Raw genomic sequence first — 15,231 nt, 5'->3', positions numbered from 1 at the left:
TGTGAGTGAGAGATTATTAACTCGAATACACCACATAAAACGAACAAAGTGTCACTTTTCAGACACAATAATAATGTTTTTATGGCCATAATTCAGCATTAGGAATGATGTTTAATTTCCCATAATTCATCACGAATAGCTGCGAGCCCGTGACGTTGTATGGTCTCCTAGGGAGGGGAGAGGAAAAGAAAAGTGCTAAACATCCCAAAGCACAGGAATAAGGCTTAAAATTCAATACAGGTAAATATATCTTAATGTCACTTCGTCTCAGTAGGTGAGCTTAGGCGTTAACGTGCCAGGTTTGTCACACGGTAACACACCGAAAAAAACAAAAAAAGAAACGTGTTATCCGCTGCACGGAAGACCGCGAGCGTTTTTGTCCAAATTGTCGACAGTAAACAGGCTAACGTTAGCTCCCTTAGCTTTAGCCACGAGCTAAGTCAGCTACATGTGTGGAGAAATAAGTGATTCATTTAGCTGTACGGCGCTCGCAAGATAAGAGCAAAAAATAATAATAATTTAAAAAAAAAGAAGGTTGTGTTGGCTGCAGTCAGGTGACGTGACGTTGAGAGGTATAAATATGGATAGACCGTGTTATTTTAAAATAAAGCAGCAGCAGCAGCGTTCACGGTTTGATGTCTGTTTGTAGCCGCAGTTAGCTGCAGTTAGCGACACATCTCCGAGGCTAATATAACGATGTGTGGGGAAACATAACAGGTCAGTAGTCGAGCGGATTGTCACACACATACAAACATACACATATACACATATAGCCTGCTTGCTTATGGCTAAACTAACCACCTGAGCGCCGTGACATTAAGTTATTAAGGTAAACGTTACTTCGTTGTCAGTTGGAATTTGAAAAATTGTCAGTTGGTTTGTTGCGCCTGTGTGTGTCGGGCCACTGTTTTAATAAAGCTAACCGTGTGTGTGGGAAAGTTAACTAGCGTACGTTTACTCGTGTTTTATAGGATATCTAACCTACAGTTTTAAAAAAAATCGGTTTGGTATTAACTCGGCTTTTTAGTTTGAGCCGTTACTGTCTCGTGACTTCTGTCATTGAAATCCAGAAAGTTCTCGAAGGTCTGTGTGTGGTAACGTTACCCTAAACAAAGCTAACACGTCCTGTGGCTTTTCAGGTGTGCTTTAGGAGTAAATAATAGTTTTTCTTTTTTAAGCATTGTCGAAGACAAACTCTAGACATAGCACACATATTTTGAGGGCTGTGTCTGTGTCAGTTTGTTTGGCTGTTATTCCTGGCTGTCAGAACAGGCCTTTTGGGAGATGCAGTGCCTTCTAGGAACGTGTTAGATGCTCTTAAGTTGAAAGACACAAGGCAATGTGTCTTTTTCTGTCCTGCTGCTATGTTAGGCAATGTCTAAATCTCTCTTGTAATCTGGAACAGGTTTGTTTAGCATCTGAACAGTCAAATTAAACCCGGAGAAGCTGCATACAGGTTGTGTACATCACATGTTGGGTAACAATACTACCAGAAAACTTGGTCTTTTTCTGCTTGTTGTTTTGCAGTGTGATTCAGTCTCTTATGCATCGGTTTTAGCTTGTTTCTGTCAACTTCCAACACTTTGCGTGTCTGTCTTAATGTTTAATGTTTTGTTCATTTATTTTTCAGGCTGTAACGTCAACTGTGTGTGTGTGTGTGCGCGGTCCTCCTCGCCAAGGAAGGAGAGGCACCAGGGACCATGAGTGAGAATGGCCCTCATACAGAGGCGCCCATGTACTTTGAGGTGGAGGTGGATCACCTGGAGCGGGAGGACGAAGAGGAAGAAGACAAGATCCACTACGACAAAGACGATGACCTGATCCCAGAGCCTTCGTCGTCCTCCGGTCGGGTGTATGACCGCACCACAGTGCTTATCGAGCGGGACCCCATCCGGCTGGATGAGGAGGGCGAAGAGGAGGGTCACTGCGGAGGGGACGAAGATGGGGTCACCTTCCTGACCGAAGGGGAAGGTGATGGAGATGAGGAGGATGGCTCTCTCACCTTTATGACTGACCCCGATGGCATGTCGCAGGGTTATGTGCACCATACCATTTCTCCAGACCAGATCCAGTTCACAATAAATCCGGGCTCCACACCCATGCCACGCAACATAGAGGGGGCCACGCTCACCCTGCACTCTGAGTGCCCGGAGACCAAGCAGAGAGAGGTAAGCCTAAATAAGCGTAGATACCTTTTTTTATTTTAAATGTTTAGTTACAACACAGACACAGATAGAAATGGTCAGCTATTATTGCTGAAGTCTTGCTTGTTTTTTGGTTACTGCTGAATAATTGTTTGGTTGGTTTGGTTTGTAGTCTCTCTTCCAGTCATTACTGCTAATTGCTTCACAGATCAGCAGATGGTTTAAAGATGTTTCTAGCACGTCTAATGCGCTTTTTTAAACAGTGAGAAGCAGAATGTAAGAGGAAGAGGAAGTGACTTTTCTTTTTTTAATATATTATTTCAGTACAATTGCGAGCACATTAATGTGCTGGAAGGTCTTTTAAGAGGAGCTTCCCCAGCAGCATGACCCCGGTGGCTCATTTGCCTGAGGTAGAAGATACCGCCTCAGTGCACCAAAGAATATAGCTCGTGTCTGTCGGTGGAGTCACCCTGCTCTCAGTGTTTTTGCAGGCTTAGCCCGCTCACAGCTCACTCTGCTTCCTATCTGTGTTCGCGTGGTGAATCTGACATATTCTGACACCTATCATAGCCTAATTAATGGAAGTGGACTGTAAAGTCACCTGACAGCAAGTGTGAGCTAGTAAAGCGGTTGTTCCCTGCAGATTAAGAGGCAAAGAGCTAAAGGACTGCAGAATACAATGTAGTCTCCAGTCAACAACTCAGTCCTGTGTTCAGCCAGTTGTTTCAAGTGTCAGATGACACACAAAAGAAAACACCACATGTTCTTGATTATTGTTAAATATTAACCATTTGCCTCCTTCTGTTATAATGAATAGTCTTGAGAGAACCCATTTTTGTATCATAGAGGCAGAAGCTTAAAAGATGCGATTTTGTATATGCTGCATCACAATTGCTACCATCTTCAGTGTGTTCTTTTGGTTGGTTTTCAAGATGTGTTTAATCCTGTTAAGATTACATTTAATAATGGCAACAGCTAGTTGTGAATAGTAGCATGATTAGATGGGTGGAGTGCTGGAGTCTGTGCGGTGTCTTTCCCCTAATGGTATTAACATAAGAGGCCCCACCGGGGAACGATTTCTGCTCGTGCTCTAGTGCTGCTTTTAATCTCAGATATTCTGCCGACTCTTGGTTTGATCAGTAATGATGAAAATAGTAAAAAGTAGTAGCAGGTAAATATGGATGGACTGATCAGTCTGTTAGTTAATGTTTTCAAACAGAGAAACTAATAAGATGCTTCACTATTAGAAACAACAATAAATTTCTAAGGAGATGAATGTCACGGATGTTGTAGATGAATAAAATTTTCTTGGCACAATGAGATTTAACATATTGGTTGTCTGTTATTGTGAATTTATGGAGGAACAAGATTGCAGTAGTTAGACTGTTCTGATGGTTTTGAGTCATAAGAAAAGGACAGTTATTTTTTTGGGATGTATCACATCCCTTTTTTTTCTACTGACATTAGCATAGTCTAAAATATGATAACGTGTGTGTGTTTGTGTGTGTGGAGGTTGGCTAAACACTGTGCGCTGTTTGTTTAGTCTGTATGTATTGTTGGAGTGCGTGCTTCACTCTCATTGTCATTGTGTGTTTAATTCACCTCTATTGTTGTCTTTATCACTGTTATGACGTTATGACATGATTTGCTGTCATTGTTATGATTTGTGCTCTGTGTATTCAGTTCATTGTGTAGTCCATGGAGAGGAAAAAACTTTTAGCCACCACGCCTTTGCATGAGGAAAGTAAAAATGAACCAAGAGTGGCTCTTTCCTCTGGACAACAGATAGAAAACTCCAGCCTCCTGTGCAGCAGATGTCAGAGTGGAAAAACACCTAATGACAAACAACATCAAGCACTTAATGATCTCGCTGTAAATACTTTCACACAACCATCCAGTTTGTAATGAAGTGGTCTTTTCCACAACGCATGTGGGAGCCCAGAGCGACACAATGCTCTTCCACAATGATCGAACTGATGGTGGAGAAGAGTCACGATGGTGTGGGAGATGAATACAGTACTGAGCTACAAGCTTTAGCAGGCTTCCCACGTTGGCTTTGCATTGATGTTTGCTTAACAAATGACCTCTCCCACATCTTTAAAAATCAAAATGAATGGGCTTTGAATACCCATCACCAAGACTGAAAGGAAAGTTAATCAGCTCATCACTTTCTCTTTGTGTATATAACAGCTAAGCAAGTTTCGTCCTCTTTACTGTAGGATGTAATTAAATGTGACTTGGTGTGTCCTGAAGTAAAGCACTAAAATCGCCACATTTCATTGATTCACTGTCAGTTATTTTCAAAGCTGACAAAGACGTCACTTAATGGACCACACGAAATGTTTAGCATCATCATGAGCTCTTAGATCCTGAGCGCATCATCTTTAATTGTCAGGGAATTGTAAATACATTTTACAAAACTTTGTTTGACTTTAACTTTTGGTCTAAAATGTTACTTGAGTTTCGCTGCGTTCATGTAAATTCTGATGCAGTTTCACCCAAAATTCTCACAAATATCGTGATTTCAGATGGCATTAATAAAACTGAAATTTCAGAAAGATAAATTAAAGGTTTGAGTACTACTTTTTAAAGTTATCTCAGTCGCTCATTTTCCCACTTTGCTGGCTGCTCAGCAGTACGCAGCTACCTGATCTAATAGGAGCAGGGGTAAAGCCTGCAGTCTTTTGTCTTGAGAATGTTTTGGGAAAATTTTATTTATTTATTTATTTTCCCTTTAAGAGGATCGGTGCAGTAAGTTGCAAGAATACCGTTGGCTTAGAAAGGGGATTTGTTTGTCAAGGTGGTCAACCACAAGCTTCCTCCTCCTGATCAATGCAGCATAACATTTTGTGAGGAAGAGAATGGACTGCTTTTATTCACATTGCCTCAGGGCTATTGTGTGACAACGGAGCAGGAGACCGCCATACTGCAGCGGAGATTGGCGCTGTGAAATAACAGCATTGGATGGGATGTATTTCATGGGGGGTTTAGTCATCATTGCTGTCCTTTGTGCACCCCCGCTTCATGTGCTGACGGGTGGCTGAGTCATTGAGTTCAAGTCCCCTCTGAAAGGTCACAGTGACTCACACTGTCACTTTATTGAATGGCGAGGCTGGTTACTATTGAGATGAGTTAACAAATCACTTTCACACTAGCTTTTTGAAATACAGGTTTAAGGAGGGATAATCTTTTTCAGCCTTGTTTAGGCGCTGATTTCTCCCTCCTCTTCTTCCTCTCTCAGGTGAAGCGCTACCAGTGCATGTTCGAAGGCTGCACAAGGACGTACAGCACGGCGGGAAACCTGCGGACACACCAGAAGACACACCGGGGCGAGTACACGTTCGTGTGCAATCAACAGGGCTGTGGAAAGGCTTTCCTCACCTCGTACAGCCTCAAGATCCATGTCCGTGTTCACACCAAGGAGAAGCCGTTTGAATGTGATGTGCAAGGCTGTGAGAAGGCTTTCAACACGTTATACAGGTGAGCCTTCACACGGCTTTGTTGTGTTGTATTTTATTTGTCCTCAGGGTGGCGTTAGAAGTGTTTGGCAGCTTTCAGGTTACCTGAAAGGAAGGACAAAAAAGTTGGACAACTGTGGTAAAAGTAATAAAAAAGTAATTGTGTCGTGATTTGTCGATTTATTAGGCAGGTCCTGCGATAGTGTGAGGCCCAACTAGTGTTGTCTACACCTAATATAATATAGAGTTGGAGTAATTTGATGTAATTCACATGAATAATTGTCATGTTTTATTCATGTCATGTTGGCAGTTCATCTTCTGACCAAAGTTAGTATTTTGAAGTGAAGTCCTTGCAGCCTAAAATACTCAATCAGAACAAAAGCACAAAAAGTAAAAAAAACTAGAAAGAATCCTTGGAAGGAACAAGACAAGAAAAAGCCGAACATTGCCATTTCACGCTCCTGTGTCCTGTATGTTTTCCCTCCCTCTCCCTAATTGCTAGCGTCTTTCTAATTACCCATTCTCCCTAAATAAAAAACCCACCTCTAAATCCCCGCACTCGCACACAATGTGAGAACACAGCGTCAGTAACAAAGGATTACTTCAATCCTGTAGCTTTCATCTGATGTTGCAATTTACTTCCCCCTTTTGGCTCAGCTTAAAGTTTTAAAGGGGTGAGTTTCTTCATTTCTCGATGTTGTGTAACTTTTTTTTTTTTTTCCTTAAATCTCTGAGATTGATACTGCAGATTTGTATAATTCCAAACTTTCAGAATCTATATATAATAAAACTTCAGTCTCAGTTATTACTTTTAGTTTGTTATGACCAATGGCAGACTATGCAGTTGCTATGACAACATGTCCGCAGCTTGGTGGAGCTGTGCCACTGTCATCAACTCCACCCCCCAGATTCTCATATACCACCGAGCACCATTCAGAGAGCGTGTCTGCTTTGTAAGGTCGTTTTCCTGGCCCGACCAGATTCTCTTGTCATCTGAACGTAGACTAGACTGTCTTTTTCCATATGCTTTATTAGACATTCTTGAGATAAGTGCAACAGGAAGCAACAAATGCCGTTTAATGCCACTGCGCTTCGTTCGTTTCTCTCTGCACGTCTCCCATTGTGGTTTTAATGAAACCCACTTGATTGTCTCTGCAGGCTAAAAGCACACCAGAGACTTCACACAGGCAAGACATTCAACTGTGAATCGGAGGGATGCACAAAGTACTTTACCACACTCAGCGACCTGAGGAAGCACATTCGCACACACACTGGGGAGAAGCCATTCCGGTGAGCATTTCCATTATCACAGCAGGTTTAATCCACCCCTGGTAGAAGATGAAGAAACTGTGATACTAATAGACACACACACAGACCGCTCGTTTAGTTTCATGTTTGCTGTCTATGCAATTTATAGGGGTTGTTCACCACAATGTGTTGATAGTGTGTTGTTTTGGTTAGTCAAAGGTCAAAATAGTGGTGAGAGTCACTATTCTGCACATTATTTTACCATCTGCCATACATATACAGTATATAGACGGCTATATGTATATGATGAGTCGAGGGTGCTCACTGTTCTATCAGGAGCTCAGCTTTACTGTGGTGAATCAACCAATCCAGTGTCTTTAAAATTCATTACTGTAATACTTTGCATTTCTGACCTGACTTTTTTTTCTATCCTTGCCTTCAGGTGTGACCATGATGGCTGCGGCAAAGCCTTTGCTGCAAGTCATCACCTAAAAACACACGTACGGACACACACAGGTGAGTTCTTCACATATTTGTTTTATCTAACCTTGATTTATCTCGGGAAGTTTAAACAAGGACGTGTTTATTTTGCTGCACTGCCTAATTTGCATTTACATTGTTAGCAGTGCCTCCCACACAAAGTTAATTTGAATAGTCTAAGCAAGTTTTTACTGCAGCTTAAAATTTACTATGTCTTCCTTTTCAAAAGGAAATGTAGTTAAGAGCAGTAATTAAGAAGGCCGTGTCCTTGTGAACTTGTATTGATTGGAAAATAGCTTCTCTAATTGTTGATGGCATGGAAGCTAAGTTTGCCACCTGCTGACATATTGTTTGCTACTTACGTTTCCTTATTTATCTATAAACTTTCATCTATTTGGAAATGTGCTAGATTTAATCTCTTACTTGCACTGGAGCTCCAGCTTGTTATTATGTAGCTTGTTGTACTTGTTTTTAATCGAAGCTCGGAGCAGAAGGCGAAGAGCTCCTCCCTGAAAACGGGTCTTTATCCTGTGTTTGGAAGATTTTGGGGGATTTAGGGCAAGCGATGTTAAGCAAGAACAAATCCTATGCAAAGAGTGCACGAGAGACTTGTGTCTGCACCACAAAGCAACACAGCTAACTTGTTCCACCACCTGAAAAAACACCACAGACTGCAGTACAGTGATTATCATTTTGGCTGTAATCGTGCATCTCAAGAGGCTTTTCCTCAAATTAGACTTAAAATAAATAAATAAATTGGAAGTTCCCCTGATCCTGAAGTCTTTTTCCTAAGTCTCAAAGTGTCAGCTGCTGAATAGCTACTCGCTCATATCCAGGAGATTTCTAATAGGTGGTTTTAAAATGGGTTTTTCTTCCAATCGTTACACTGAAAGAACGCACTAGAGCATCAGCCAACCTGTCAGTCTTCTAAACTTAGTCCTGTTTCAGTGGCAGAGAGCTGACTTTTGCTTTTGTTGACATTGTGCAACAGAGCCTCTTGTTGAATAAAATCAAAAGTGAAACATTCTCTGTGCAAGCTTTCTGTTTTCAGCTGTGCGTACTCAATATGTTGTAAAATATTTAACTCAGATTATAGTTAATGTGCATTTTCTGACTGACTTTGAGATATTAATAGTTGTTTTTATTGTATTTTTTTATCTTTATCTTCTTTTACTAAACTAAAAAAATCAAGGCTATAAATCTACTTTTATCTTGGCTGACTTGAAGGATTACACTGTGAAGATTAGCTCTTACCTTTCGCTCTTTCTGTCTCTGCTCGTTCTGAAGGGGAGAAGCCATTCAACTGTCCGAGTGACGGCTGTGAGAAGACTTTTAGCAGCCAGTACAGTCTGAAGAGTCACATTCGGGGCCACGATAAAGGACAGCCCTTCAGCGTCACCCTCACTCATCCGCTCTCTGAAGTGAGTACAGTAACTGTGTGGGATGTTCTAGGAGTACAATGTGCCTCGTTTTCATATACACAACACTGCCATTATGTTCTCGCACACATGACATGGCATTTCTGGATGGGAGATGTTCAGTAAAACCTTTATTCTTGCATTAACATACAGTAGACGTCACTTTATTTTCCAATTTGGCTCCCCTGTCTTGTTTCCATGACTCAGCGCTTGATCCCATAGCAGTGGCAAGTTTAATTAGGTTCTATTCATCTCTTAATTACAGGATGCAAATCACTCGCTGTGCCTCAGTGACTTGAGCCTCATCTCTACAGACTCAGAGCTGCGAGAAAACATCCATAACGTAAGTCTGGCTTTTTTTCTTCAGTTGTCAAACAAAGATTGAAGATGTTGAGGAGCTTGTCAAGATAGTCAGTAAAGATGTCAATTACCAGGCTGATATTTTGACACCTAAGATGAACGGCCACTGTAATAAGTATTTAAAACATCCAACATTATTAGTGATGTCACATTTATAATGTTTTCGTCTTATTACAGGCTCAGAATTTGGACCTCAGCAATGTGACACCTGTGAAAATCTTTGAGCTCATGTTCCAGAGTCCTGAAAATAGCGTCAGCCAGGATGATGCCCATCCCAACGGTCAGTACATTTCCAGATCTTGTCAGCTTGAATTGCAACGAAATGTCTTGTTCACTGACAGTTTTTCTGTTTCTCCGTCCTCAGAGAGCCTTGCTGAATTCAGCCTAGAAACCTCTAACCAACCAGTAGTGACGGATGGCTCGTCTCTCATCTCTTTCACTCTTAATCCTACCTCCTCATCCTGCTGTTCTCACACAACACACGCAGTCATGGAGGCTCCTTCCCAGCTCAGTCAGAACTCTTCCTCTCAGACCTCCACCCCTGCCTCTGTCACCGCTACTGTCAGCTCCAAACAGCCTCCCCCTTTCATGCAATTAACTGGGCCTCAGCAGATCACCGATGTACCTGCCCAGGCTTCTGTCCAAACGGCAAACCATGTCACCCCCCAGCATTACGTGGCACTGCCTCCCACATTCCTGCAGCCCGATAGTGCCACCCAGACCACTTCTCTACCACCACCCATCTCCGCTGCTCCTCCAGTGGCTCCAGCACTGACCACCACAGCACCAGGCACTGCTGCTGTATCTGTTGTCGCAGCCACCACAACGGATGCTCTGGCAGCTGTGGCTCAACCTGTGCCTTTGGCCAATACCCCTGCCCCCAACTCTGGCCCCGGTTTGCCTACCACGCCTGCCACAATCACCATAGCTCCCACCCAGAACCTGCTGCAGCCCAGCCTGGTCATGTCCGACCAGAATCTGCAGTGGATCCTCAGCAGCGCTGCAAACAGTCAGCAGAATCCAGAGCAAGCAGTGAGTATGCTCTCACATAGACAGTGATTTGATTGGTCCTAGTCTTGAGCAGTGTGTTCAGCATGAGCCGGGGATGGGTGTTATCTTTAATCAGTGTTATTTAATACAAGATCCCTTCAGTGCAGCTCTGTTTGTCTCCTGCTTTAAATGCGGTGCTTCTTTATTCACAGACACATCAAGGAGCTCCAAAAGTGGAAAAGGTTTTCTTCACTACAGCCATACCAGTGGGAGGAAATGCTGGTAAGTTAATGAGTAGTGAATTATTATATTTTTTCATGCTGTGCATATTGGCCAAAAGGCTGTAATGAAATCATAAATTTGTTTTGACATCCAGCACAGTACTTAGCTTTCATTGGATTAATTAAATAGTCGATTGGTGTTCGGAGACCTCCGCTGAGATTCTTTCACAACAACGTTTTTATTATACAAACGCAGTTGCAAGTTGAAATGGTATCCCATTATATTTGATGATGTAATTGACAAGTAACAACACAAGAGTTATAACATTCAAAACATGACTGAAATGCAGAACTACTACTTCTGCATTGTTTGGCAGTTTTGAGCTGGAAATTCTTTATGAATTATGAAAAAAGAGAAGGAAGTGAATCATAACTTCCCAGATGCTGAGATGTCTTTCAGTGTCAAAAGTCAATCAAAATTGTTGGCATTTGTGCTTAATGGGCGACTCAATTAGCAAAATTATTGGTGATCAATTCCCTGGTGATTGACTAATAAATGAAACGACTTGTCATGTGTTGAGAAATGAGATCGCTTGCTGTAAAAATGATCAGTTGATCTTCTTTTGAGGAGAAGTCATCCTCCATTACATTTTATCATTTTTGGTTGTTGTCCTCTTGTCTGTCCTCTGACTTTTTCATCTTAAGTGTTTTAATTTTTTAATCTTTTGATAAGTTGTCAGAATATTTTAAAGGATAATTATAAAGGTGTGTTGTCAACTTACCCCTTTTTGTTTTCAGTGAATTTAAAATGGTGTTTTTGTTTTCAGGTAACTCGGTCCAGCAGATCGGCCTCAGCCTGCCCGTCATCATCATCAAACAGGAGGAGTCCTGCCAGTGCCAGTGTGCCTGCAGGGACTCTGCTAAAGACAAGAGTTCAAAGAGTGCCGCCTCCGTCGTTTCAGCCCCGGCACAGCCGCAACCATCAGATCCCCCTCCTCCCCCACCACCACAGCCCCCAGAGCCTTCACACCCTCCAGCCACCTCATCTTCCTCATGCTGCCTCCCCCAGTCTTCCTCCAAGGTGAGTGAGGTGAGGCTGGAGGCTGCCTCTTCTTCTTCTTCTTCTTCGTCCTCCTCAGCTCAGACTTTCTCCACGATAGTGAGCAGCACTGCCACCAACCCTCCTTCATCTGACGGGTTAGCCAACATGGATGTCTCGGACTTCCTCTCCCTGCAGAGCCCTGAGACAGCTGCCAACATCGAGGCTCTGCTGCTGGTCGCTGATGACTTCAACATGGCCACTGATGGCAATCCTTAGAAGTGCTGCCTTCGGAGTCTGGCGTTTGTGTTTGTGTGTTGCACCCACTCATCCACAGGCATCAATACCACCCACATCTCAAGTCATTCTCCACAGTGACGCCTCTTCTTTCTCCCTATATAGTGTGTGCATTGAACCCCCTGTACCTGCAGTGCATTCTGTTCTGTGTGGCATTGCGCAACATATATACACAAACTATGAATAGTTTTTCTGTTGAGTCTCATTGCAGTAGTTGAGTTTTTAAAAACAGGATTAGTTTGCTTTTTGAGATTTAGCAACGTCAATGCTATTTAATGCAGGGAAAAGGCTGTCGATCCTTTTTTTTTTTTTTTTTTGTTATAATCAAACTGTATATAATGACGCTCAATATCCAGTCTGAATTAATCGAATGAAACAAAATGAGTGTTGTCCAAGCACTGATAACTTAAAGGTTCCATTTTCCTGGCTTAAAAAAGGCCACATGCCTGAGCGGGAAAACAAAACTTGTCTGTATATCCTTGTACTGTACTACAGGTCCTAACAAATGCTTAAAGCTGGTATGCAACTGACCAGAATGCACTGTATATTCGAGGAATTTGTTATCATTTTATTCAGCGTAGCTCCCAACAGGAATCTGAAGGGGTCGGCCACATAGCCCCCTCATAAGGCTGTCATACAATATGAAGTGATTTCCTCAGTATTTGTTTCCTAGCAAAGACTAGCATAGTCCAGAAAATGTGATGATTGTTTTTTTTTCTACTTCTTTTGACAGTTATTTACTAATTGAGAAAAAAGAACCTGTGACCAGATCTGCCTGTCTTTAAGTGAAATTAAGTCAAATACATCAATAAGTTGCCTATAACTTAAACTAATTTAAAATTGTACATGTTAATTTATTTTAATGTTTGATTCTTTCGTTATACTGGTAATATTATCTTCAAGATAGCAGAGAAAATCTATTAATTTATTCCAGTCACTTGTATTTTTAAGTTGAGCTGTTTTTATGTTACTGAATTGCTTTTTTTTTTTTTCAAAGTACGTAATGGGTATTGCTGAAAGCAAGTTGGAGAAAAGAGGCACCTATAGTCGAATGCACAGTGAAGCGAATTATCCTCTAGGATCTGCTTGTTTGCAAAAATTGTCCACAATGAAATAGTAAGGAACTACTGTCAACATCCCATGTTTTTAATAGGGTTGTGACCCTCTCAGGGATGCATCAAGTCATAACTGATCCCGGTTCCCTTAATTTGTTACTCCGACATGCGTTTTTTTTTTTTCTTCCTCTCACTCGATGCCCCCCCCCACTCTTGCAGTAGCCCTACGTTTTGCTGCACTCTTCCCTGTTTATTGCACACTAACTCGTAAAGTCGGTAATCTGACAGCTTGTTAGCCGAGGTGCAGCACCACTACAGAATTTTGTATACAACTGCTGTAAAGTAGCATTTAAAAAAAAAAAAAAAAAAAAGATGGTGTCCTGGTGACAGTGTAAATACAGTACATTTTAGTGTAAACATCTTTGAGAAAACTTGTAGATTATTCTAGAATTTGTATTTTTGTATAGACTTTTGAATTACTAACTCTCAGAGTTTGGAGCTAATGTATCCTTGCATTCCCCGCACCGCCCTCCCCTCCCCAGTCACATTTATGCAGAGGAGTTTTTGCTGTGGTTTAGTTGAATAGTTCTACTAGCAGCTGGGCGTTTGTACAGTCCCCATAGTAACAATATATATGTAACACATAGCCTCTCCTCAGAGTATAATTTAACAGTGTTGTTTCACACGGGACACAATGCAATGATGACAGAGCGAAGGCATTATGCCCTGTTTATTAGAGTGTAGAGCTACTTGGCCTTACAAACAGAACTGTTCTATGAGCCTCCTTGCCTTGACAGTCTCTGCTTCAGACTGACATGCCAACACACTCATCGTCACTGAGTCTCAGGCAATCACTTCCAGCAGCAGATCACAAATGAGGCAAAAGCATCGAGGACAGAAAAAGCTTATGGTTTTCCTAGAACCCGTATCGTGTTTTTCCAGCTGTCTGTTTGGGAAGTCATTAATGGATATGCAGCGTTGTTTAAAAAAAACATAACAGATGCAGGTGATTCTATATTTTAGGTCCAGGTAGACGGATCCAAACTTTTTTTGCCATAATTTAGGAGTGAAGCTTTTCTTCGATTCAAGAAGGCAGTCCGGCGTGTAGTGAAAGGCTCCATTCACACATGTTGTCCTCTAAACCATTCCACATATGCAGGAGTAGAGCTCAGGAGTGTCTCCACTCAGCTCCATTGGATTGCAAAATAATATAGAGTAAAATTACTGCCAGGAGTCAAACTCATATCGTCGATATATATTCTCATACATGCATACTGTCATTGAACACAACTATGCAATTTTAAGTGTGGCATTTACAAGTTTAAATCTAAAAATGTTTCCTCCAACCATTGAATGATTTTCTGCTACAGCCTAACATGCAGGACTCCAGAGGCAACAGTTGCCTTTCGAAATGCAGACACATTAAAGCATGCTCTTTGAACTCCAGTATATTGCATTTCATATTCCACATTTGGAGTGGTGTGTGAATCTGGACTTTGTTAGTGTGTCCATCCCAAGTACTGTTCCCATGAATTTTTTGCACCACAGCTTTTTCCTTTTACATGTCGTTTAAAAAAAAACAACTGAACTTGTTCGAAGGAGTACTTAGTAAATGAATGATTCTGTTTTAAGAATTATTTTTTTTGGTCAAATGTGTGCAGCTTCTCTTTTTTTACTTTATGCGTAAACATGTTTCATTTGGGCTCACTCCATGTTATGTAATCATCTCAGCCTTTCACATGGATTTAAAATTCGACACAGATAATCTGTTGGCTCATCTTCACCAATAAAAGTCAAACTTACAGCTGATTATGTTTTAAAATCAATAAGCAGAGAACTTTTTTTTTTTTTTGCTTGTGGCCCAGGTTTGTCTTTCCTGAAGTTTACCAGAAATGGTAACATCAGCAAATAGTCGATGGTGACATTTGTTTGGAAGCACATTGTTTGATCACAAATGTAAAAACCAGAGTGTTTTTTGGAAATGGAGAATTTCAGCCATCGTCAACATTTTTCCAAATGGGCAATATTTAAAAAAAAAAAAAGAAAAGGGGGGGAAACTATATGCTTCCAAAGGAATGTCTTGAACACCCAAAGAGTGAGGAATAGTTAAGGATTTGTATTTTTTAAAAAGAATGTATAATGTGAAAATGTTTGCTTATGCTTGTTTCGTATAAAGTATTATGATAAATACCTTTCTGAATTGAGAGCAATATAATAATAAATCCTTATCCTTGTCACTGAAATGTTTCCTTTCCTTCATGAAGTCTTAAAAATGACAGTTTAATAGAATTTATTTAAATCAAACAAGAACAGGGGAGGTGACTGGTCCACTTCTGGTCACTTCTTCTGTGGTAAGGTCACATCCTGGAGAGATTTTCTCTGAAAGATATAAATCATGATTAACTTTGAAAAATCTGCAGGATGTCAAATATCTAAGAAAAAAAAACGAGCTCACCACTAGAAGATCACTTAGATCCTTCAAGTCATTCAGGACACTTTGGCAGAGGTCCAGCTGCTCGGA

General features: G+C 41.3%; 1 protein-coding gene across 2 annotated transcripts; it reads left to right on the top strand.

Moving 5' to 3' along the window:
* Positions 1-123: 123 nt before the first annotated feature.
* mtf1 (metal-regulatory transcription factor 1) lies at positions 124-14,752 on the top strand. Of its 2 annotated transcripts, none has more exons than XM_010731619.3 (11): positions 124-240; positions 1,631-2,168; positions 5,386-5,624; positions 6,761-6,892; positions 7,293-7,366; positions 8,618-8,751; positions 9,014-9,091; positions 9,286-9,388; positions 9,473-10,140; positions 10,311-10,380; positions 11,147-14,752. In XM_010731619.3, the coding sequence occupies exons 2-11, from the start codon at positions 1,701-1,703 to the stop codon at positions 11,635-11,637; spliced, it is 2,457 nt and encodes an 818-aa protein (XP_010729921.3). In that variant the 5' UTR covers positions 124-240; positions 1,631-1,700; the 3' UTR covers positions 11,638-14,752. The 2 variants fall into 2 exon arrangements, with proteins under 2 accessions (XP_010729921.3, XP_019122769.2); XM_019267224.2 differs by lacking the exon at positions 124-240 and adding an exon at positions 265-717.
* The last annotated feature ends 479 nt before the right edge of the window (positions 14,753-15,231 follow it).

Source organism: Larimichthys crocea, chromosome XIII (assembly GCF_000972845.2).
Source record: "Larimichthys crocea isolate SSNF chromosome XIII, L_crocea_2.0, whole genome shotgun sequence".
In the NCBI taxonomy this organism is placed as follows: Eukaryota; Metazoa; Chordata; class Actinopteri; family Sciaenidae; genus Larimichthys; species Larimichthys crocea.
Note: the sequence above shows the minus strand (reverse complement) of the source record. Positions and strands in the feature narration are given on the sequence as shown.